The following is a 23,880-nucleotide window of genomic DNA, read 5'->3' on the forward strand; positions in this document are numbered from 1 at the left end:
GGAACGCGCCCAGCTGTCGGTCAATCAGGGCTGCCCGCGTCGCCCGTTTCCCTGACAACAAGGCTCAGTCCGTTCACCTGAGTCCGTGTGACGTCATTAAAATGTATACATTAGCTCCACCCACCTGCGTTCACCTGTCACCTGTTTTTTTAAAAAGTTGTTTATTTCTACGTGACGTGTCTGTGGCTTCCGGCAGCGCGCGGGGCTGTCAGGAAATCAGGTGAGGCGGAAGTGAAGTGAAGTGAGGAGAGAGCCTCGCGCAGTTCACCTGTCCGCAGGTAAACACCCGAACAGACGGAGAACCGGAAGAGCGGACGAAAAGTACGTTTATTAAAAGTACCTGTCTGTCTCTACCTGTCTGTGCTTACCTGTCTGTGCTTACCTGTCTGTCTCTACCTGTCTGTGCTTCTACCTGTCTGTCTTTACCTGTCTGTGCTTCTACCTGTCTGTCTTTACCTGTCTGTCTTTACCTGTCTGTGCTTCTGCCTGTCTGTCTCTACTGTCGGTGTTTTACGTCTGTGTCTTCTACCTGTCTGTGCTTCTACCTGTCCTGTCTTTACCTGTTGTGCTTCTACCTGTCTGTTCTGTCTACCTGTCTGTGCTTCTACCTGTCTGTCTTTACCTGTCTGTGCTTGACCTGTCTGTCTTTACCTGTCCTGTGCTACCTGTCTGTGCTTGCTACCTGTCCTGTCTCTACCTGTCTGTGCTTCACCTGTCGTGAGTGCTTCTACCTGTCTGTCTTTACCTGTCTGTGCTTCTACCTGTCTGTGCTTCTACCTGTCTGTCTTTACCTGTCTGTGCTTACCTGTCTGTGCTTCTACTGTCTGTCTCTACCTGTCTGTCGCTACCTGCCTGTCTTAACCTGTCGTGCTTCTACCTGTCTGTCGCTACCTGTCGGTGCTTCACCTGTCTGTCTTTACCTGTCTGTGCTTCTACCTGTCTGTGCTTCTACCTGTCTGTCTCTACCTGTCTGTGCTTACCTGTCTGTGCTTCTACCTGTCTGTCTCTACCTGTCTGTGCTTCTACCTGTCTGTCTTTACCTGTCTGTCTTTACCTGTCTGTGCTTCTACCTGTCTGTGCTTACCTGTCTGTCTTTACCTGTCTGTCTCTACCTGTCTGTGCTTCTACCTGTCTGTGCTTCTACCTGTCTGTCTTTACCTGTCTGTCTCTACCTGTCTGTGCTTCTACCTGTCTGTCTTTACCTGTCTGTCTTTACTTGTCTGTGCTTCTACCTGTCTGTCTTTACTTGTCTGTGCTTCTACCTGTCTGTCTTTACCTGTCTGTCTTTACCTGTCTGTGCTTCTACCTGTCTGTCTCTACCTGTCTGTGTTTCTACCTGTCTGTGTTTCTACCTGTCTGTGTTTACCTGTCTGTGCTTATACCTGTCTGTCTTTACCTGTCTGTCTTTACCTGTCTGTGCTTACCTGTCTGTGCTTCTACCTTTCTGTCTACCTTTCTGTCTTTACCTGTCTGTCTCTACCTGTCTGTCCTTACCTGTCCGTCTCTACCTGTCTGTGCTTACCTGTCTGTGCTTCTACCTTTCTGTCTTTACTTGTCTGTGCTTCTACCTGTCTGTCTATACCTTTCTGTCTTTACCTGTCTGTCTTACTGTCTGTGCTTACTGTCTGTCTCTACCTTTCTGTCTTTACTTGTCTGTGCTTCTACCTGTCTGTCTCTACCTGTCTGTCTTTACCTGTCTGTGCTTACCTGTCTGTGCTTCTACCTGTCTGTCTCTACCTGTCTGTGCTCTTGTTCTATTCATCTAAGAGGTTCTACCTGATTTTTGGGGGCTCTGGTGTTTTTAGCTTGAAGTGTATAAGGAGGTTCTGTTGGTGTTGGGTTCTCGTGGTCTGTGAGGAGGTTCAGTCCTTTATAGGATGTTCTGCTGGTTCTGTTTGTTTCTGTAGAGGTTCTTTTGGTTTCTGCAGAGGTTCTTTTGGTTTCTGCAGAGGTTCTTTTGGTTTCTGTAGGGTTCTGTTGGTTTCTGTAGAGGTTCTGTTGGTTTCTGCAGAGGTTCTGTTGGTTTCTGTAGAGGTTCTGTTGGTTTCTTCAGGGTTCTTTTGGTTTCTGTAGAGGTTCTTTTGGTTTCTGCAGAGGTTCTTTTGGTTTCTGTAGAGGTTCTTTTGGTTTCTGCAGAGGTTCTTTTGGTTTCTGCAGAGGTTCTTTTGGTTTCTGTAGAGGTTCTTTTGGTTTCTGTAGAGGTTCTGTTGGTTTCTGCAGAGGTTCTGTTGGTTTCTGTAGAGGTTCTGTTGGTTTCTGCAGAGGTTCTTTTGGTTTCTGCAGAGGTTCTGTTGGTTTCTGTAGAGGTTCTGTTGGTTTCTGCAGATGTTCTGGTCTTTCTTAAGGACACTGCAGGGTTCTAATGATCTTGAGGTTCTCTGAAGGAGATTAATGATCAATAAGTTCATCTACACATTAATTAAGCTCTTTGTTTACGTGAACGGAGGATAGAATATTTATTTATTTATGTAACTAATACATGATGGATTGCACACGTCCGTCTCCATGGTGACGCACCTCCTGCTGTGAATCTCTGACAGCTCGTTAGTGTTAACAAGCTTTCATTAGCGCTTAATCAGCCCAGCCCAGTGATTGGTTAATTAGTCATTTATCAGGTAATTAGTGGGGGTTGAAAGTTGTGAGGCATCGTCATGGCGACAGAGATGACGTCACACGGTGGCGTCAGCTGCTGAACTCATTTAAATAAATGTTTAATTAAACAGTTTTAATGATTTGATGAACCGGAATCACCTTTAATCAGCAGCTCCTTAATGACTGAGTCACAACAAGAGTCAGGACTCTGTTTGTGTTCAGTGTTTGATGACCGCTCCACGAGAACCTCCCCAGAGACTCAAAGACCACGAGAAACTCCTCAGAGACTCAAAGACCACGAGAACCTCCTCAGAGACTCAAAGACCACGAGAACCTCCTCAGAGACTCAAAGACCACGAGAACCTCCTCAGAGACTCAAAGACCACGAGAACCTCCTCAGAGACTCAAAGACCACGAGAACCTCCTCAGAGACTCAAAGACCACGAGAACCTCCTCAGAGACTCAAAGACCACGAGAACCTCCTCAGAGACTCAAAGACCACGAGAACCTCCTCAGAGACTCAAAGACCACGAGAACCTCCTCAGAGACTCAAAGACCACGAGAACCTCCTCAGAGACTCAAAGACCACGAGAACCTCCTCAGAGACTCAAAGACCACGAGAACCTCCTCAGAGACTCAAAGACCACGAGAACCTCCTCAGAGACTCAAAGACCACGAGAACCTCCTCAGAGACTCAAAGACCACGAGAACCTCCTCAGAGACTCAAAGACCACGAGAACCTCCTCAGAGACTCAAAGACCACGAGAACCTCCTCAGAGACTCAAAGACCACGAGAACCTCCTCAGAGACTCAAAGACCACGAGAACCTCCTCAGAGACTCAAAGACCACGAGAACCTCCTCAGAGACTCAAAGACCACGAGAACCTCCTCAGAGACTCAAAGACCACGAGAACCCCTCAATCAACAACTAGAACCTAAACGACCACTAGAACCCCCTCAAAGACCGATAGAACCTACTCATTCATTGGAATTAGACGACCACAGACTGAAAGATCTCTACAACCTTTTCAACAAAGACAGGAACCTCCTAGCAGATGAATAGAACCTCCTCAAAGACCACTAGAACCTACTTACTCATTGGAGCCCCCTCTTAGAGGACCACCATCTAGACCGACAGAATCTCCTCGTAGTCAGTTACAACAAAGACAAACTCGTCACGGATCTCAATAGAACCTCCTCAAAGTCAGCTAGAACCTCCTCAGTCAATGACCAAATCCAGATCAGGCCTCGCAGAGCTGCTGGACGGGTCTATAGACTGAAGCAGAACCTCTTCAAAGGAAGTGAAGGTTGAGAATTGATTCAAACAGTGACAGCAGCAGAGTCAGTCAGCAGAGAGCAGTCTGCTGCAAACAGCACATTCCTAACACATGACACAACAACAACAGCAGCAGCCCGGCCGCCTGACCGGCCATCCACAGCGAGCACGCTACCAGAGCTACCAGAGCTACCGGAGCTACCAGAGCTACCGGAGCTACCAGAGCTACCAGAGCTACCAGAGCTAACAAAGCTACCAGAGCTAACAAAGCTACCAGAGCTACCAGAGCTACCGGAGATAACAGAGCTAACAGAGCTACCAGAGCTACCGGAGCTACCAGAGCTACCAGAGCTACCAGAGCTAACAAAGCTACCAGAGCTACCAGAGCTACCAGAGCTAACAAAGCTACCAGAGCTAACAAAGCTACCAGAGATAACAGAGCTAACAGAGCTAACAGAGCTACCGGAGCTACCGGAGATAACAGAGCTAACAGAGCTAACAGAGCTACCAAAGCTACCAGAGCTACCGGAGCTACCGGAGCTAACAAAGCTAACAGAGCTACCAGAGCTACCGGAGCTACCAGAGCTAACAGAGCTACCGGAGCTACCAGAGCTACCAGAGCTAACAAAGCTAACAAAGCTAACAGAGCTACCAGAGCTAACAAAGCTACCGGAGCTACCAGAGCTACCAGAGCTAACAGAGCTACCGGAGCTAACAAAGCAACCGGAGCTACCAGAGCTACCGGAGCTAACAAAGCTAACAGAGCTACTGGAGCTACCGGAGCTACCAAAGCTACCAAAGCTAACAGAACTAACAGAGCTAACAGAGCTACCAAAGCTAACAGAGCTAATAAAGCTAACAGAGCTAACAGAGCTACCAGAGCTACCAAAGCTAACAGAGCTACCAAAGCTAACAGAGCTAACAGAGCTAACAAAGCTACCGGAGCTAACAGAGCTAACAAAGCTACCAGAGCTACCAGAGCTAACAGAGCTAACAAAGCTAACAAAGCTACCAGAGCTACCAGAGCTACCAGAGCTACCAGAACTAACAGAGCTAACAAAGCTACCAGAGCTAACGGAGCTAACGGAGCTAACGGAGCTAACAAAGCTACCAAAGCTAACAGAGCTAACAGAGCTACCAAAGCTAGCAAAGCTACCAAAGCTAACAGAGCTAACAGAGCTACCAGAGCTAACAGAGCTAACAGAGCTAACAGAGCTAACAGAGCTAACAGAGCTAACAGAGCTGTCCTTCAGCAGCATGGACACTTGGACCACCCAGCACGCCCTCCAGCTGCAGCGCAGAGGCCACAGTAACATTCATCATCATCTTTACAAAGTCAAACTTCTTTAGGCGCAGATGAGATGAACTGAACAAGGAGCTCAGTGACCACTCTGAGTCTGAGTTTGAGTTCTCTGAGTGAGCCGCTGATGGTTTTAGTACTAACTAAAGTAACTCTTTCATTTTCCTCTTCAGTGAGTAACCCCATCCCGTCCAACCTGAAGTCTGAGGCCAAGAAAGCCGCCAAGATCCTGAGAGACTTCACGGAGATCTCCAACAGGAACGGACCGGACAAACTCATCCCCGGTAAGAAAACACAACACGAATGACGCAGACTGTCTAAAACCTGGACGGGGTCTCTGAGACGTCCCCGGAGACTGTCTAAAACCTGGACGGGGTCTCCGTGACGTCCCTGCAGACTGTCTAAAACCTGGACGTGGTCTCCAAGACGTCCCCACAGACTGTCTAAAACCTGGACGTGGTCTCCAAGACGTCCCCGCAGACTGTCTAAAACCTGGACGGGGTCTCTGAGACGTCCCCGCAGACTGTCTAAAACCTGGACGTAGTCTCCGTGACGTCCCCGCAGACTGTCTAAAACCTGGGGAAACTAAATGAGATGTATTTTGTTGTGTGTTTTCAGTGGCGTGTGTGTTGTTGGTGTGTTGCAGCTCATGTGATCGCGAAGGCCGAGGGTCTGGCCATCATCTCGGTCATCAAGGCCGGCTTCATGATCACCGCTCGAGGAGGAAGCGGCATCGTCATCGCCAGACTGGCTGACAGACGTAAGACCTAAAAACTGAACTCCTCCGTCCTCCTTCCTTCCTCCTTTCTGCTCCTGCAGCTTCTTGACCTCCACACTGAACTTTCCATGTCTTTGGGACGTTTTGCGTTGCCGTGGTTTCAAACCGACAGACGTCCTCAGACCTCCCTGCAGCGCTGGGATCAGTGGCATGCAGTCATCTGATGTGTTCTGGAGGATCATTACTCAACCGGCGCTGGCAGATGTGACATTTGGGTCACGGATGTTGGAGTTTGTCACCATGGATCACACGGAGCGGACGCCTTGCCTCTTCTTCAGGCTGTTTGGGTGTTTTTCTGATTCATGTGAGCCAAATCTGAAAAACACTGGCGCCAATAAAAAACTAGAACAGCAGTTTTTATTTTTCCTGATGTGCAGCGCTGGATCGCTTTAAAGATCCAGTCTGTGGTTTGACTCAGTACGAACCTCTCAAACTCACTGAACTGTCCGTCTGTCTTTAGCTGAAAATAAAGAGAAATGGAACCAGTACATTTAGACTTTTGTTTGTGCTCAGGCTGGTCAGCACCTTCAGCCATCGGCATCGCCGGCCTGGGAGGAGGCTTCGAGATCGGGGTGGAGGTGAGAGGACACACACTGTTCTAGCTGTATGTTTTAACAGAGGATAATATGCTGAATGTATATAACATCGGAAATTACATGCACACAATAAAATCTGTGCAGCATCTTGCACACCAGAATTTCAAACTTAAGGTGTCAGATTGTCCTTAAACGCATCATCGTAGTGATTCAAAGCAGACCAGCGTGACTTTGAATGTTGACGTCCGTCCTTCAGGTGTCAGACCTGGTGATCATCCTGAACCAGCGCAGGGCCATCGAGGCCTTCACGAAGGGCGGGAACCTGACGCTGGGCGGGAACTGCACGGTTGCTGTGGGACCGATGGGCAGGTGAGCACCTGAAGTGTCTGTCTGTCTGTCTGTCTGTCTGTCTGTCTGTTAATAAGCCTTTCATCGTAACCTCTGATGTAAATTACAGGTTACGGTTTAATGCTTTCTTCTGCTCTGGATTTATGAGGCGTTCAATGACAGCTGTTGTGTTTGTGTTTTGAGGCCTGAAGCAGAAATACAAACTAACTCAGAGCGTCTGTTCACCTTTTGTTACGGCTTCAGAGCTTATTTACTTTGGAGTGCGAGATGTTAATTTTAGAATAAAAGGAGGTCAGTGTTGTTTCAGGGCAGCTCGACAGGTTTCGGCACAGCAGGTGTGTGTGTGGGCGTGGCCAGGTATTTGACCTGCAGGTAAATGCTGACATCAGAATAGCTGTCTGTTATTGTACGTGAGCTGTCGTGTGGACTTGAACCTGTGAGCGTGTCCGAAATGAAAGGTTAAGAAATGATTGATGTTATGAGTTTCATGTTTCAGCCTTTCAGAAACATCTTTTAAAGAAACACGATGAGAAAATCTCCAAAGAGAGACGAGGCTTTATCTTTTGAAACAGAATAACAGAGGACCCATGATCCTGCCCTGAGGAACGCCACTGACAAATGGTGTCTGGTCTGCAGTTTGTAAAGGGTAAAATGAAACCTACTCCACTGCAGCAGCATTGAACTCCTGTAACATTGTGAGACTCGTGAGCAGCTCAGGGGTCAACAATAAGGATTGCTTCAGGCAAACACAACGCAACTTTGTCCGAGTAAATCGAGCTACTCGCTTTTTTAAACGCATTTAAACACATTTTCTGGAGCTACAGCTCAGGAGGGAGCCGTCTCGTCTTCTTCGTCTCCATGCTCAGTACTGGTGCAGTCAGAGTGAGCATGTGTGTTGTGCAGTTTGCAGTTTTAGAGCAAAGCTGTAAAAACAGACAGTGCGTCACTCGCATGGTAGCCGAGAGTCTTTGCTGTTATTTAGCAGGTAGACTTCGGATCCGGCTCCGAGCCAGCAGAGATTCGCCTACACGAATGATTCACGTTGTCTTTTCTGGCTGTAATCTGAACTTAAACCTTCCTGTCTTCCAGGAATGTGGAGGCTGACGTGGCTCTTCGCAGCACGGCGGCGGTCTTCACGTACTGCAGGTCCAGAGGTTTGTTTGCCGGGATTTCTCTGGAGGGATCTTACCTGATCGAACGCAAAGAAACCAACCGCAAGTACGTCCGGCACCGGCATCCACGTGTCTCTCACGTACACGTCAGTATTTTTAATCGGAGTCTTTGTGTGTTTGTGGACGCAGGTTCTACTCCCAAGACATCCGGGCGTCTGCCATTTTGAACGGGGACGTGCAGCCTCCGTCCGAATGCTACGACCTCTACCACATCCTGGACGCCTACGCCGAGGCCTACACGGCGGACTGGACCGCCAAGAACATGCACGCCAGGGTCAGTCAGCCGCTTATGCAAATCATATGAATGACATGCAGAGAGGTGGACGTGTAACAAACTCTCTCTCTCCAGTCGTCTCTTGTTCCATCCAGACCGGCTCCACCGAAGCAGAAACCGGCAACCAGCTATCAGCAACCGGCAACCAGCTATCAGCAACCGGCAACCAGCTATCAGGAAGCATCAGCGAGCTCGGGTACGCCTCACAGTCAGCAGTCAGAGTGTTTCGTCCTCGTGTGACGTTAATAACACGTGTGATCGTGTCCATGTGTGCAGGTAGGAAGCTCTACCCGAGCATCTCCGTCTACAAGTCTGACACCTCAGGTGAGGTCACAGGTCACAGGTGGAGTCCTTCTACACCTCCTTTCCTTCCTTACATTCTACCTTTTTACTGCCTTCTTCGTTGTCTTGTCTCCTTCCCTATCTCCTCCTGGTGTTTGCCACATGATGACTGACGCTTGTTTTCAGTAGCTCTGCTACTGTGTGTGTGTGTGTGTGTGTGTGTGTGCGTGTGTGTGTGTGTGTTTCTGGGCTGCAGCTCCCCCTAGTGGTCAAAACATCAACCTGCAGTGAAGCACTCAGCATGCAGATTTAACAAAGGAAATGACATCACAGTCTTTAATAAATGAATCTTTGGTCTAAATATTAATTAGACAGAATTTTTGTTTTTTTCTGTTTCAGGTCAGTTTGCTGCTCCAAACTACGGTACGACGACACTGAAGCTGTGTGTGAATGTCACACACACACACACACACATCACACATCACACACACATCACACACACATAATATGACATCATAACAGAGATCAACATGCAACAAAACAAACAAAGTCTCTGTGACTGTCACAGACTGTCTAAAACCTGGACGTAGTCTCTGTGACGTCCCCGCAGACTGTCTAAAACCTGGACGTATATTTTTCTTTTACTATAGGTGGAGGTGCATCAGTGGGCGGAGCCAGTGGACAGCTGGTTGCCACGGCGAACCACCCGTTCACTGGTCAACAGCCCGGTGACCTGAGCTTCGTCCCCGGTGACCGCATCACCGTCATCACTAAGACTGACTCGCAGTACGACTGGTGGGAGGGACAACTGGACAATGGGCAGGTGGGGATCTTCCCTGCCAACTTCGTCACCTACTGATGCTGGTGACCGTCGCCCTCTGGTGGCCTGGTCGAGGTACTGCAGCTACAGCGCTTTATACGGGAAGCAGAGAGGGTCAAATCAAGGAATACTTTTGGTTTTGGGTAACACTTCAGAGTCGTTCAGCAGCAGATGAGTCGATAATGAAAACAATGAGTCACTTTATGTTTCTTTAAGGATCATCAAATGTAAATATTGATTTATTATTATTAATATTTCATCTCCTCGATCCTCGAAGTTGAATCTGAAAAATTGGAAGATGTTTTAAGGAGTCTGGATCAAAGCATAACGACTTTTATTAATATGAATATAAGTAGATAAATATTCCTTTTTCAGTTCATTTATTGTTTTATTAGTTTATTGATCTTTGCCTTTAACATATTTCACGTTGGTGTCACTCAAACACTTTTCTAACTGCACCATGTTATGTCTTTAGAGATGTTGTTACTCACTGAAGTTCTTCACGTTATGTTCAAACAGTATTTCGAGTTTCTGTTACCGCCTTCCAAACAGGATGTGTGCATATTTTATTATAGACTTAATGTGTAATGATGAAGATGATTTTTTAAAGATGACTCTATCCTGTCAGCTAGTTTCACTTTGTTTTAGGATGAAAAATAAAAGTAATTTATCAAAAGTTTGATTTCTGCTTATTTTTCTCCAAACATCTGTCATGTTTCTGAAATATGTTCGTGAAATGACTCCAAACGGGACAGTAATCCGTTTCTGTGTATTTAAACTTCCCTGTTCTGTTTAAGTTGTTCATGAAGTGTTCAGGCAAAAACATAAAAGATATAATTATCCATAAAACATCTCAAACAATGACGGATTCATGTGAACTAAAATAAACGTCTTGGTAAAGGCTGCACTTCCTCTTTTGTCCTGCAGGGAGCGCTGTAACAGTAAGAATCAAGTCTGAGCTGACTGATGTTTACATGTTTAATGTGTTTTAAATTATTTACATTCATACAGCAACTTTTAATTTGTCAACTCAAAGACTTTAAGTGCCATAAAATCCATAAATTTGAAAATATTTGAAATCTGAATATTTGAGTGTTTCTGTTTTATTTCAAACATGAAGAAGAGAAATGTAAAATAAAGATGAAATGAACTCTAAAGTTTTAAAGGACGGAATATAACCTTTGACCTCAGCGCCTGTTCATGGTCCCCAGAAAAAAACCCTGCTGACTGACCTTCACACGTTCATGCTCCCCTCAGGATCAATCCTCTGATCCTCAGATGTACGTCCATCATAATGTGTCTGTGAACTGTTATTCTGATGATATTTACATGTTTGACTCTGTGAACTGTTATTCTGATGATATTTACATGTTTGACTCTGTGAACTGTTATTCTGATGATATTTACATGTTTGACTCTGTGAACTGTTATTCTGATGATATTTACATGTTTGACTCTGTGAACTGTTATTCTGATGATATTTACATGTTTGACTCTGTGAACTGTTATTCTGATGATATTTACATGTTTGACTCTGTGAACTGTTATTCTGATGATATTTACATGTTTGACTCTGTGAACTGTTATTCTGATGATATTTACATGTTTGACTCTGTGAACTGTTATTCTGATGATATTTACATGTTTGACTCTGTGAACTGTTATTCTGATGATATTTACATGTTTGACTCTGTGAACTGTTATTCTGATGATATTTACATGTTTGACTCTGTGAACTGTTATTCTGATGATATTTACATGTTTGACTCTGTGAACTGTTATTCTGATGATATTTACATGTTTGACTCTGTGAACTGTTATTCTGATGATATTTACATGTTTGACTCTGTGAACTGTTATTCTGATGATATTTACATGTTTGACTCTGTGAACTGTTATTCTGATGATATTTACATGTTTGACTCTGTGAACTGTTATTCTGATGATATTTACATGTTTGACTCTGTGAACTGTTATTCTGATGATATTTACATGTTTGACTCTGTGAACTGTTATTCTGATGATATTTACATGTTTGACTCTGTGAACTGTTATTCTGATGATATTTACATGTTTGACTCTGTGAACTGTTATTCTGATGATATTTACATGTTTGACTCTGTGAACTGTTATTCTGATGATATTTACATGTTTGACTCTGTGAACTGTTATTCTGATGATATTTACACGTTTGACTCTGTCTGACTGTTTACGCTTTGACAGGAAGTGAAATTCAGTTTATTTCCAAGAACAAAGAGACAACAAGAAACTAAACAACACACACACGCACACACACACACACACTCCCAGAGTGATCGTCACCTCTTTGTTTTTAATATCAAATCAAATCTCAACAAACGAAGCTCATTAACATAAAACAGGCCAACACTTGGAGTGTGTTCACATCAGTCCTGTGTGTGTGTGTGTGTGTGTGTGTGTGTGTGTGTGTGTGTGTGTGTGTGTGTGTGTGTGTGTGTGTGTGTGTGTTCACAGCAGTCCTGTGTCTGTGCCGTCTTTCTCTGCGGGGACACTTTGTGTTTTCCTGGTTTGGCTTCTCACCAGCTTCCTGAAACACACACACAGTTGATCTTTACTTTCTGAGTGTGAGCTGCTTCACTTCAGCCAGTTTAAAAATTAATTTCATGTTTTGTTTTCCAGCGTTTGGATCGGTGTGACCGTTAACTCACACAGAGCTGAGCTCGTTAATGACAGAAGGCTAACGAAGGTTTAGTCATTTCAATGAAATATTGTAATGACCTCCAGAGGGGGCCCAGGCTGGGCGGCCGGGGCTGAGGCTGCCTGGTACAGTCCTCCACCGAGTCCGGGAGCTGGACGCCGCTGGTCTCCGGGAGCAGCAGGCACAGGCCGCACCCTACGATTGGTCCACTGCTGTACACAACCATGGCAGCCAATGAGATGGCTCCGTTTGGGTTGGGGGGGACGAGGGAGTTGACCAAACATCCGATCCGGAAACACAAGTTGACGGCGGACACACACCTCTGCCTGGATCAAAATGTTGGCATGGTTAACATTCTGTGTGTGTGTGTGTGTGTGTGTGTGTGTGTGTGTGTGTGTGTGTGTGTGTGTGTGTGTGTGTACCTGACCACCGTGGGAAACAGCTCAATGCTGTACAGGACGGAGATGAAGATGGCTGCCAGGATGCAGAGTTTCCCCAGCAGAGCCAGTCCCATCACCAGCACCGGCTCGCCTGCACACAACACGTGACCCGGTTCTGGATCAGTAACACGTCTACAGCTGTGTGTGCAGACAGAACATCAGAACATCATGGTGCTGCTGCTATGATCATGTTTCTAGACTGAGGAGTCCGCCTCTACGCTGACGACACCCTCCTGTTCGGTAGCAAAGAGTACGGCACAGATACTTCACCGTGGGATCTGGACAGCAGTAAGGACAGGAAGCAGGCCGCCCCGCTCAGGAACAGAGCCAGCATGCTCAGCGGCCGGCGGCCCAGGCCAGCTAACGGGACGAGAAGACCGGGAACCTCTGAGAGGCCGGAGAAGAACTGGGCAGAGTAGACGCCGACGCCGAACGAGCCGATGTTCATGCAGATGCCGAAGTAGGTGAGCGCAGACACCGCACTGCAGGACGACAGGTTTAATATTCTGATTATGAATCCATGAGACACACTCTGAGACGCTGCTGTTAGCTCAGGTAGCTCATGATGAACAGTCTGTTAGCTCAGGTAGCTCATGATGAACAGTCTCTGTTACCTCAGGTAGCTCATGATGAACAGTCGCAGCAGCACGGTTGGATGCCTCAGGTGGATGATGTCGCTGGGGGCGTGGCCTCCAGGAGGCGGCTCCTTCTGAGCGTCGGTGGCTTTCTGCAGGTCAGACCAGGCCGAGTCCAGCAGCTACACACACACACACACACACACACACACACTTTAAAATATTGTACAAACGTGAATCAAATGTATAAATAACGTAAAGTTCACGCATTCACCAGATCCAGACACTGTTCATCTGCAGGGCTGTTGCTACGGTAACGGTCCAAAACATCCGTCCTCCTTCTTAACAACAACCAGCTCGGCGACTCCGGGACTGAACTGAGACACAATGAATACGTGAAAGACAGACAGGTAGACAGGTGTGTGTGGTTGTGTGTGTGTGTGCGCACGCACGTACAAGAAGAGAGGCAGACAGATGAGCTGAGGCAGAGCCAGCGACAGGTGAAGCTGCGTCCAGGTGGGGCTGAACCAAGCAAGCGGAGCTCCACCCATCGTCCCCACACTGAAGCAGAAAGGCAGGAAGGCTGGAGGCCAGAGACGATTGGCCGGCAGAGTCCACTCCACCGCTGCAAGACAGACAGACAGACAGACAGATGAAAACAGAGACTACGTCCAGGTTTTAGACAGTCTGCAGGGACATTACAGAGACTACGTCCAGGTTTTAGACAGTCTGCCGGGACGTTACAGAGACTACGTCCAGGTTTTAGACAGTCTACGGGGACGTCACGGAGACTACATCCAGGTTTTAGACAGTCTGTCGTAGTTGTCTTGTTTGGTTAAATGGTTAAAAAGTTTGAGGACAGTCCCTGATAGTTCAGTGGACTCTGTCTGTCCTGTGCAGACCTCGTCTTTCTCTAACAAACCTGCAGAATCTCCGCCTGTCCCCACACGTTTCCTCCACCCAGCCTCAGAGGTCAGAGGTCAGTGCGCTGCTGGAAGCCGTCCTGCTTCATTATCAGTCAGCCCGCTCAGCGTGGCTTTATCTGGGACACGTGGACACGTGGGAGTGTGTCCCACCGTGCTCCAATAAAACTTACCAGACAGGCAGTCAACCACGACTCACCGAGGCTGACCGAGTGTTTGCTAAACATAAAGGAGGAGGGAGGTGGAGAGGGAGGTGGAGAGGGAGGTGGAGGAGCGTCTCTGTGTTGTTACCCAGACTGAAGGAGCAGATGTTGATGCCGCAGCAGCAGACGCCCGTCAGGCAGCGGATGGCGAGGAAGACAAACGGCTGAGGAAGGACGGCGGGCACGAGGCCGCACACGGCGTGCACGCACACGCACGCCAGCAGCACCGGACGCTTCCCGTACCTGTACACACACACACACACACTCATTGGAGCACACTGACAGGTGGAGGTGTGTGTCATGTTGGTGTCGTACCGGTCAGATATGGCTCCTCCAAACAGAGATCCCAGCAGCATCCCGACCATGTAGACAGTCTGACCGTAGGACAACCAGTCTGTCCAGCCACACACTGACTGACACACACACACACACACACACACACACACACACACACACAGAATTAATTAATAAAGACAAGCAGCGACCCCATAAAATGTGCTGCGGCCCCCTGACCCCCCATCGTCCATGCATTCCCCTCATTATCAGGCTGCTTCATCAACAGAGCTCAACAGAACTCTGCACAAGAACACTGAAGAACTCTGCACAAGAACTCTGAAGAACTCTGCACAAGAACACTGAAGAACTCTGCACAAGAACTCTGCACAAGAACACTGAAGAACTCTGCACAAGAACTCTGCACAAGAACACTGAAGAACTCTGCACAAGAACTCTGCACAAGAACACTGAAGAACTCTGCACAAGAACTCTGCACAAGAACACTGAAGAACTCTGCACAAGAACTCTGCACAAGAACACTGAAGAACTCTGCACAAGAACTCTGCACAAGAACACTGAAGAACTCTGCACAAGAACTCTGCACAAGAACACTGAAGAACTCTGCACAAGAACTCTGCACAAGAACACTGAAGAACTCTGCACAAGAACTCTGCACAAGAACACTGAAGAACTCTGCACAAGAACTCTGCACAAGAACACTGAAGAACTCTGCACAAGAACTCTGCACAAGAACACTGAAGAACTCTGCACAAGAACTCTGCACAAGAACACTGAAGAACTCTGCACAAGAACTCTGCACAAGAACACTGAAGAACTCTGCACAAGAACTCTGCACAAGAACACTGAAGAACTCTGCACAAGAACTCTGCACAAGAACACTGAAGAACTCTGCACAAGAACTCTGCACAAGAACACTGAAGAACTCTGCACAAGAACTCTGCACAAGAACACTGAAGAACTCTGCACAAGAACTCTGCACAAGAACACTGAAGAACTCTGCACAAGAACTCTGCACAAGAACTCTGCACAAGAACACTGTGCTCCAAGAACACCGGGTTCTTCAAGGTTCCTAACGTAGAGCAGGTCTCCATCTTAAGATGTTAGCAGCTGTGAGTGCAGACTGTGGGCGACTTGATGAATTTAGTTTCATTGATGGACTAACTATGGCCGCACAGCCACAATCCAAACTAATAAATCCATTCATAATAGATTTTGAATCACGCCGTTCAGATCCAGAATCATGTCGCTGATGTTTAATTTAGTGCTGCACATTTGTAATGAATGATTAAATAAATGACTGACTTCCTTCAAAGACAGAAAAATAAAAAAAATATTTATCTGATAGAAAAACAATCACAAAAAAACACAGTTTAATGATGTCATGAAGTAGCGTGGGCTCATGGGAGTTGTTGTCTTGATTGTTAATAAATAACAGACACAGGACGAGTTCATGTATGAAAGTTGCTCTGTGACGTATTAATGCATTTCATGTTTAACGTGTTTGAATAAAGTCACAGATTTCTCTGGTTTTAAACATTGTTGGAAACATTGGACGTGATTTAAATACACAACACAGCAATATATGTAACTTACATTTTACACATTTTAGGCCTTTTAATGCAGATACATTTTTAACTGTTATGAAATGTCAGAAAATGCATCCGACCAACAATCAGAAACCCAAAGATATTCACTTTGAAATGCCATAAAAAAGAAAAAAAATTGTTTAGCTTGAAAAAGTTTTAAAAATCAATAAAATACCATAAAAGACTTCTTAAAAAAACAGAAAACACTATAAAAATGTTAAAATATCACCAGAATACCTTAAAAAAAACTTTTAAATATCACCAGAATACCATAAAAAACTTTTAAATATCACCAGAATACCATAAAAACTTAAATATCACAAGAATACCATAAAAAACTTTTAAAAGTCACCAGAATACCATAAAAAACTTTAGAAAATCACCAGAATACCAAAAAAAAACTTTTAAAAGTCACCAGAGTACCATAAAAAACTTTTAAAAATCACCAGAATACCATAAAAAACTTTAGAAAATCACCAGAATACCATAAAAAACTTTTAAAAATCACCAGAATACCATAAAAAACTTTAGAAAATCACCAGAATACCATAAAAAACTTTTAAATATCACCAGAATACCATAAAAAACAAAACAAAACATTAAAAAACATTAAAAAAACACTTTAAATAATCTTCAAGTCTCTTGAAAGTGATCAAAAACACTTTAAATAATCTTCAAGTCTCTTGAAAGTGATCACCACTCACGTCTAGGTTCCCGCTCTCCGCCGTCGTCCAATCAGCGTCGTCTTCCCCGGGCTCTGATCGGCTCTGATTGCGCTCCGCGTTCGAAGAGCCCCCGGCGGTGAGGTTGCCATGGTGACAGGTGGCGGCAACGATGGCAGCCGTGAAAATGTCGACGAAGAACAGAAAAGAGGTGAAGAAGAAGACGAGAGAGAGACGCCAGTAGACGGACAGCTGCAGCGGAGACATGTCGGGTCAGAAGCTCAAACAGAAAAACAGAGGAAACAGCTTCTCAGGAGCTCTCCATGTTGTCCTGTCTCTCTGAAGCCTCCTGTCTGTCTGTGGTCAACAGCTGCTGCTGTCACCTGACCTGACGGACACCAGCACGAGCTTCAAGTGAACTTTCATCTGCCGCGGACTCTGCCCGCCTTTGTGCCCTTATAAGGACACGAGGGCGGACTCTGCCCGCCTTTTGCCCTTATAAGGACACGAGGGCGGACTCTGCCCGCCTTTGTGCCCTTATAAGGACACGAGGGCGGACAGCAGCGGCACAGCGACACCCTGTGGCCGTCTGAGGTAACACAGCTGCAATAAATAATGCTTAAGAGATTTAGACGTCAGCACAAAGAGTTTAAAGGTGGATTTATTTGATAAAATACAGAACATATGTCAACATTATAAAGTATATAAATAACTAAAGAACGAGCTACATTTATCTGAAGTTACTCAGTGAATTCACTACGACAAATGTAAATAAAACAGTCATCTAAAAGTTGTTTCTGAACAGATAAATGAAGGCGTATAGTTTAATTACTGCAAATTATGATTCATATCATTAAACACACAAACTCCTTCATTGTTAGAAAAAAATAACAGCAAAGTCCTGTTAAAATGTCCTAACCAAAGCCCTTCCCATCATGCTCTGCTGCCAGCGTGTTGCTGCACCACCGTCATCACGGTGGACACGGCCGTGGCGGGCGTGGAGTAACCCATCGACATGTTCTGTAAGCCGGCCAGCAGACAGCGCCAGCTGAAGCGCAGCGCCTTGCCCACGTTCTGCCAAAAGTAAAGACAAAACAACAGGTAACATTTCCACCTGCAGTTCCTCTAACGTCCACCTGAGGCTGGCTCCAGAAGTGAGTCAGTCTCCATAAGTCCCCATGTCCAAATGTCCAACTTCACAGCAGAAATAAACATGTTTACAGCCTGGTACAAAAAACAGTTTTGGTCTTTATGACACCTGTACTGAGGGTGAATTTATATAGAACTCACCTGTTCAGGTGATATTAAGATCATATTAAGGCTACTTTAGCAAGAGGTCAGGCTAAAGCCAAACATCATGAAGAACACCTGAAATAAACCTCAGAAACACCTGGCCGACAGGTGAGGCTCACCTGGCCGACAGGTGAGGCTCACCTGAAAGCTAAGTTAGGCTAAGTTAGCATGTTAGCTCAGCGTACAGCTGTTATTGTTTACAGGTTAAACATGCTGTTAGCTTTAGAGGTGTTGTTGTTTAGCCCTCAGGCCACACGTGTTCGTTGACTCACCTCATCAGGTAACTTTAATTATAACGATCATGTTTGTTTTCTTTTGTTTGCTGTTCCCAGCAGAACGTTGCAGTAACGTTATCACAGCGTTCACACCTCCTCAGGTCAAAGGTTACGATGCCTTCTTACCTTCCTGTACCTCTTGTACCGCTGCTTCTTCTTCCTCTTCTTCTCCTCCTTCCTCTTCCTCCTCTCCTCCGGCGTCTCCTCCTCCACCTCCTCGATCAGAGGCTCGTATTTGTCCGGCAGGACGGAGAAATAAACTTCTTTGGAGGTCTTCTGTTGCTTCTTCTCTGCCGAAGGAGCCGCGTCCTCCTCCTCCTTTTCCTGCGCTCCCATTCCTCTGTCCTCGTCCGTTGGCCTGGTTTGTTCTTCTTCTGCTCCTCTGACCTCCTCGCTTTCAGGCTGGAGGACCTTTGGAGCGAGGAGGAGTCAAACTTTATTAGTAGCCTGGAGCTGATTCAGACACAGGAAGCTCTGTGAGCTTTGACATGAGAAACACTCAAAGCAGGATTAGAAGAAGAATGTGGAGCTTTCTTCTTCTTCTTCTTGTTGACTTCAGTTTTTGGTGCTGTCCTCAGCTCAGCAGCAGCAGTTTATATTCTGTCAGCAGTCTGATGTTTGTTTTACAGATCAGACAGTGAAACACTGAGTCAACACAGAGAACTGGAAAAACATCATGTGTGAAAGACTGCAGAGACTCTTCACTTGTACTGAACTACAGGTGGAGGTGTGAAGGGGGACTGGTCGTGGGTGCTGATTGGTGTGTACAGTAGCCAATAGCAAATGTGCTTTACAACTAGGGATGGGTGATATAGACTAAAAAAGTTATCCTGATAATTTCTGGTATTTATCACGGTAACGATAAAAACAACAATAAATAAACACCAATTCAGCCTGATCCTTCTGACTATGAATCTATCACCAAAATAATAACAAAGGCTCAGGGAGCTGGTGGGCGTGTCTATACCTGCTGAATGTAACCGTTGTGAAACAATCAGGAAAAACGTTTTATTTCTGTGAACATATCGGATGTTGGATGTCAAGGGGGTTGGATGTTCAGGTGTTGGATGTTCAGGTGTTGGATGTTCGGGTGTTGGGTGTTCAGATGTTGGATGTTCAGGTGTTGGGTGTTCGGGTGTTGGATGTTCAGGTGTTGGATGTTCGGGTGTTGGGTGTTCAGGTGTTGGGTGTTCAGGTGTTGGATGTTCAGGTGTTGGATGTTGGATGTTCAGGTGTTGGGTGTTCAGGTGTTGGATGTTCAGATGTTGGATGTTCAGGTGTTGGATGTTCAGGTGTTGGATGTTCAGATGTTGGGTGTTCAGGTGTTGGATGTTCGGGTGTTGGGTGTTCAGATGTTGGATGTTCAGGTGTTGGATGTTCAGGTGTAGTAACTCTCCTGACTGGCTGCTGTTGTTGGAGTCAGACAGAGCCTGCAACGCCTCGAGCTCTTCTCTGTAATAAGTGAAGCTCTGCTGAGGATTAAGGACGGAAAACAATATCTGAACATACCTGAGCTGATGCTCTGAGAACACACACACACGCACTCTGTGTGTGTGTGTGTGTGTGTGTGTGTGTGTGTATAAGAACACACTGAGGCAGACAAAGACAGGATGGACTCTCCTTTAATGTTCACATATCAAAACTACAGCGTGAATAAATACATGACGTGATGACCTGCAGCAAACACCAACAGTTTCTACATCCTAAGCCTTTATTGTGTGTGTGTGTGTGTGTGTGTGTGTGTAGTAGTGTGTCGCTCCAGCAGGTGGCAGTCCTCCAGTTGTTTTGTTTCGATGCGCCATGTGACATTGATCACCTTTGACCCTGAAGACACACAGAGGAGAAGACGACAGGTGACACACCTCATCGATAATTTAAAATCGTTTACACATGTGGCCAAAAGTATGTGGACAGCAGTCTGTGATAACTGAACATCATTAGCAGCTTCAACAGTCCTGTGGCCTGACTTGAGACTTGTTGGTCCTGGTTTTGTTGGTCTTGACTCACTTAACCTGGGACGTTTTGGTTCTGTCTATGGACTTGACTTGGACCTTCTTGGCCACCTACTTGACTCGTAAAGACTTTACAGGATTATTTACAGATGAGTTGATATTTTTGGCCACATAATGTGTAGAGAAGTTAAATGAGTGACGGTTTTATAGTTTAGAACAATAGATATAAATATAATACATTTCAAGTCATGCAACATAATCAGACACTAAGCAGGAAACTGATCAATCAAACCTTGATGGAAAATTAAAGTCGACTTACTGACACGCACACACACACACACACACACACACACACGCATGCACACACACACGCGCACGCACGCACACACACACACGTTGGAAATGTCAAGTCACAGTTTGATCAGAAACCTCTGACGGCTGTGACAGGAAGTGTGTGTGCGTGTGTGTTTCGAGGTGTGTGTCTTGTGCTGCAGTGTGTGTGTGGAGTGATGACAGGAATCTGGTTTCAGTGGTTTGTATTCATTCAGCCTTTAGTTTCATTTGTATTCACGGAGACTGAAGTGACCTGAAACACTGAGGCAGAGCGTCCACACACACACACACACACACACACACACACACACACACACACACACACACACACACACACACACTGTCCTGTTTCTCAGAGTCGAGGTTAAAACAAATCGCTTCACGTTGAAAATGTCGTGAAATCTTCCCTCCAGTAAAAAGTGCTGAGTCATCACAGTGACGGTCAGCTGACCTGAGAGACCGCCATCTTACCCCCGAGCACGCCGTGTTTGATCTGATCTTCATTTGACCTTCTGCTTTAAGAGCTTCAGTTACTTTTTACTTTTGAACAACAAACACACAAGAGGTGATGATGTGTGATTGTTAATGATGAATTCAAGTTCACTCTTTGTACCTTTACTGAGGTAAAATGTTGAATTCAGGCCTCTGTGGAAGATGTTCTTATGTTCAGCTGATTAAAACTGAGTTATCATTACCATTATTATCATTATTATTATTATATTTATATTATTTTTATTATTATTATTATTATTATTACATTTCTGTCAGTGTGACTCTGGAGACTCTTACATTTGTGTCGGGCAGAGTGACGGTCAGTCCCGTCGGCATCCTCGCGCTCAGACTCAGCGTCTTCTTCCACAGATAATAAAACTCCACACACTGAGACAGGGACTTGGTCTGGACCTGCACACACACACACACACACACACACACACACACACACAGTAACGTGAACACACAGTGTGACACAGCCAGCTGCTGTGTCACACAGGTGGACACTCACGGCTTTCTGGATCCTGCTGAAGTCTTTGTGATGCAGCTGCAGAGATTTAACCAGCGACCTCCTCTCTGCTGCGCTCCAGCCTGCAACACATGTAATGTTTAACACACACCACACACAATGGACTCTAACACACAAACACACAATGGACTCTAACACACACAAACACACAATGGACTCAAACACAGAACATACTTGGATACTGTGGGGCTGCGTTGTTGGAGCTGTCGGCGGGCGACAGCAGCTTCTCCACCGTCAGCTGGAAGACAAGAAGAAACGCGTCACGGCAACAGACCCAAAGCAACAACAAATGGAGTTTCTATGGTAACAAAACACACCAAGTGTGTCCTGTAGTGATACAATCTGGGTGGTGTTATCATGAAAGCAGTTCCTGTACGCTGGAAGACAAGCTGCTTCTTCTCTGTACACGCTTCACGGTTCTTTAAGGCACAGTGGCAGAACGTTTCAGTAATCTCTTTGTAACAGTTGGACCTGGTTTAAATAAAATCCTCCTGAAGTACATGTTGTCCATGCTGAACGGTTCCTCCGTGTGTCACCATGAAGAAACACTTCAGCTTTATTTGTAAGGGACCAGTCGGACAGGTTGTCATCGTGGTATTAAGGTAGCTGAGCATGGAGAATGGGAGCATATGTATTTACATATACGCAGTGTACTCGAGTATATAAGTGTGTGTTGGTGTGAGCCTGCAGTGTCATGACGGCACAGTGGAACATTAACCGTAAGTGGAAGCCTCGTCTTGTTTTTTTAATCTGCTAGCAGGCGGTGGTGTGAAACCACACTTTGTGGTTTGTGCTGGAAACATTTCTCAGTGATGTGATGACGCGAGTCAGAGCTCGTCACCACAGCGAGGCTTCAGCCTGCTGCCGCTGAGTAACAAGCAGCCAATGAGATCTCACCAGGAAGTCTCCTCTGCACTGTGATAGGACGTAGAGGGCAGACTCCGGGTTGGCCCCGGCCCCTGGCATGACGCTGGAGTGAGCCATCATCAGGAGAGCTTGAACTGGACCAACAATGTGTCAATCAAAACACCATCCAGTGATAATCTTTCAATCATAAGAACGACGAGAGCATTCGGTGGGCGGTTACCTCTCTGTTGATTGACAGGACGCTCCAGCTCGTCCCACGGCATCCACAGCAGCAGTGCATTGTGGGAGTCGGAGTGGGCGTGTTTTTGGTCCCGTAGAGGCGGGATTTCAGCCTGGAAGCTCCGCCCTACATTGATCCGCCTGTGATTGACAGCTGTGATCAGACAGCAACAGTAAAAATAATAGAATAAATAATAAATAAATAAAATTTTGACGTACGGCTTCCTGACTCCTGATGTTCCAGGAGGAGAGGCCGTCTCCGTGGCAACAAGGTCACAGAGTCCATCTGCCAATCAGAGACACGAGGTTCAACATAAACGTGAGCTTTGTTTTAATGACGTGTGATGGTAAATCTTCTTACTGTTCACGCTGTGAAGCTGCACGCTCTGCACTCTCTGCTGCCTCCTGCTGCTGAGGGAACAGTACAACCCTGGCCCCGCCCTCACTGGACACAGCATGGGTGGAGGGGTGTAGTGCACACCACTGACACCGTCACCCCTGGTAACCACTCCACCAACACTGTCAGCCGCTTTACCATCGTCCTCGTCGCCTTTAGCGACTGCTTCCTGCTCACTGAGGTGCAACAGGCTGCGGTAGAGCGTGGCGTGCCCGGCGGACGGAGAGAGGCGACTGCATTTCCTCTCTCCACCCTTACACGCCTTCACCTTCACGCTGGACAGGACGGGCACGGTGACAGGAATCACCATCGGTGGGGTGGAGTCCTCAGCCTGGAGAAAGAAACTCATGAGGTCACTTTAAACTGTTCCCAGAGACGTCCACTAGGGGCAGCACATACACGTAACACCTATAGATTACATTACGGGGACTCCTGTCCTTATGGGGACAAACTCGTCCCCTTCAGAGTGAACCACAGAACTTTAGAGGCAGGACTTGAGTGTGTGCGAGTCTGTGTTTGTGGACCTTGTTCGAACACGTAGCCGCCCTGGAGCCGCTGTGCGAGCGCATGTGTCCGTTCAACGCCGGCAGACTCCGGAAGTCACGCTTACACACCATGCACATCAACCTACAACTCGCAGAGAGTAATAGATTACATTAGGAAATCGAATACAGCAGAGAGAACATACAAATATAATGAGTTCAGACTTACCTGGTGTCCAGAACCTCGGTGCTGTTTTTAGATGGAGGCTGTTTCATCTAAAAATGAAAAGATTTCAGTCA

General features: G+C 46.2%; 4 protein-coding genes across 10 annotated transcripts in view; 1 reads left to right on the forward strand and 3 right to left on the reverse strand.

Annotated features, from left to right (window-relative positions):
• sh3yl1 (SH3 and SYLF domain containing 1) lies at positions 1 to 10,054 on the forward strand. 2 transcript variants are annotated; one of them, XM_027291555.1, is made up of 11 exons: positions 2 to 321; positions 5,342 to 5,452; positions 5,815 to 5,928; positions 6,460 to 6,524; positions 6,739 to 6,851; positions 7,920 to 8,048; positions 8,132 to 8,276; positions 8,352 to 8,472; positions 8,553 to 8,600; positions 8,958 to 8,981; positions 9,209 to 10,054. In XM_027291555.1, coding segments are annotated over exons 1-11 (1,080 nt in total). In that variant the 5' UTR covers positions 2 to 320; the 3' UTR covers positions 9,418 to 10,054. The 2 variants fall into 2 exon arrangements, with proteins under 2 accessions (XP_027147357.1, XP_027147356.1); XM_027291556.1 differs by lacking the exon at positions 8,553 to 8,600 and having other exon boundaries at positions 1 to 321.
• The window catches only part of LOC104935645 (transcriptional-regulating factor 1), a 22,586-nt gene continuing 7,490 nt past the window's right edge, over positions 8,785 to 23,880 (reverse strand). For 2 of the 4 annotated variants that reach the window (XM_027291551.1, XM_027291552.1), the window contains exons 5-14: positions 23,810 to 23,856; positions 23,623 to 23,725; positions 23,063 to 23,429; positions 22,921 to 22,987; positions 22,703 to 22,842; positions 22,513 to 22,616; positions 21,790 to 21,853; positions 21,598 to 21,677; positions 21,384 to 21,497; positions 19,916 to 20,133 (exon numbers count right to left, since the gene is read on the reverse strand). In XM_027291551.1, coding sequence (XP_027147352.1) covers positions 20,122 to 20,133; positions 21,384 to 21,497; positions 21,598 to 21,677; positions 21,790 to 21,853; positions 22,513 to 22,616; positions 22,703 to 22,842; positions 22,921 to 22,987; positions 23,063 to 23,429; positions 23,623 to 23,725; positions 23,810 to 23,856 — 1,098 coding nt within the window. In that variant the 3' untranslated portion in view covers positions 19,916 to 20,121. Of the gene's footprint in view, positions 8,802 to 19,868; positions 19,889 to 19,915; positions 20,134 to 21,383; positions 21,498 to 21,597; positions 21,678 to 21,789; positions 21,854 to 22,512; positions 22,617 to 22,702; positions 22,843 to 22,920; positions 22,988 to 23,062; positions 23,430 to 23,622; positions 23,726 to 23,809; positions 23,857 to 23,880 lie in introns of those variants that run through there. The other 2 variants (XR_003464244.1, XR_003464245.1) reach the window with 2 other exon arrangements.
• si:dkey-190l8.2 (solute carrier family 22 member 13) lies at positions 11,674 to 17,166 on the reverse strand. 3 transcript variants are annotated; one of them, XM_027291553.1, is made up of 10 exons: positions 16,784 to 17,166; positions 14,512 to 14,609; positions 14,285 to 14,439; positions 13,527 to 13,695; positions 13,345 to 13,447; positions 13,110 to 13,252; positions 12,766 to 12,977; positions 12,478 to 12,586; positions 12,066 to 12,381; positions 11,674 to 11,944 (listed from the first exon to the last, which is right to left on the reverse strand). In XM_027291553.1, exons 1-9 carry the CDS (start codon positions 17,006 to 17,008, stop codon positions 12,081 to 12,083), a joined length of 1,515 nt encoding a protein of 504 aa, XP_027147354.1. In that variant the 5' UTR covers positions 17,009 to 17,166; the 3' UTR covers positions 11,674 to 11,944; positions 12,066 to 12,080. The 3 variants fall into 3 exon arrangements, with proteins under 3 accessions (XP_027147354.1, XP_010749810.2, XP_027147355.1); XM_010751508.3 differs by having other exon boundaries at positions 12,136 to 12,381; positions 16,784 to 17,162; XM_027291554.1 differs by having other exon boundaries at positions 12,136 to 12,381; positions 14,512 to 14,605; positions 16,784 to 16,885.
• Positions 17,403 to 19,395, reverse strand: LOC104935640 (uncharacterized protein C1orf115). The gene is made up of 2 exons (XM_010751503.3): positions 18,436 to 19,395; positions 17,403 to 17,815 (listed from the first exon to the last, which is right to left on the reverse strand). The coding sequence occupies exons 1-2, from the start codon at positions 18,643 to 18,645 to the stop codon at positions 17,675 to 17,677; spliced, it is 351 nt and encodes a 116-aa protein (XP_010749805.1). The 5' UTR covers positions 18,646 to 19,395; the 3' UTR covers positions 17,403 to 17,674.

The sequence above is a fragment of the Larimichthys crocea genome, chromosome XIX (genome assembly GCF_000972845.2).
Source record: "Larimichthys crocea isolate SSNF chromosome XIX, L_crocea_2.0, whole genome shotgun sequence".
NCBI lineage: Eukaryota > Metazoa > Chordata > Actinopteri > Sciaenidae > Larimichthys > Larimichthys crocea.

What these genes read in the sequence shown, in the direction of transcription:
- si:dkey-190l8.2 (XM_010751508.3), bottom strand. Translation starts at nt 17,008, where the DNA reads ATGTCTCCGCTGCAGCTGTCCGTCTACTGGCGTCTCTCTCTCGTCTTC. An exon ending in TTCATCATGAGCTACCTGAG is followed by an intron (nt 12,978 to 13,109) that starts GTAACAGAGACT and finishes GTCGTCCTGCAG; the next exon opens with TGCGGTGTCTGCGCTCACCT. An exon ending in ACTGCTGTCCAGATCCCACG is followed by an intron (nt 12,587 to 12,765) that starts GTGAAGTATCTG and finishes TGTTGTGTGCAG; the next exon opens with GCGAGCCGGTGCTGGTGATG.
- sh3yl1 (XM_027291555.1), top strand. An exon ending in CGCCAGACTGGCTGACAGAC is followed by an intron (nt 5,929 to 6,459) that starts GTAAGACCTAAA and finishes GTTTGTGCTCAG; the next exon opens with GCTGGTCAGCACCTTCAGCC. An exon ending in GCTGTGGGACCGATGGGCAG is followed by an intron (nt 6,852 to 7,919) that starts GTGAGCACCTGA and finishes CCTGTCTTCCAG; the next exon opens with GAATGTGGAGGCTGACGTGG.
- LOC104935640 (XM_010751503.3), bottom strand. Translation starts at nt 18,645, where the DNA reads ATGGGAGCGCAGGAAAAGGAGGAGGAGGACGCGGCTCCTTCGGCAGAG. An exon ending in GGTACAAGAGGTACAGGAAG is followed by an intron (nt 17,816 to 18,435) that starts GTAAGAAGGCAT and finishes TACTTTTGGCAG; the next exon opens with AACGTGGGCAAGGCGCTGCG.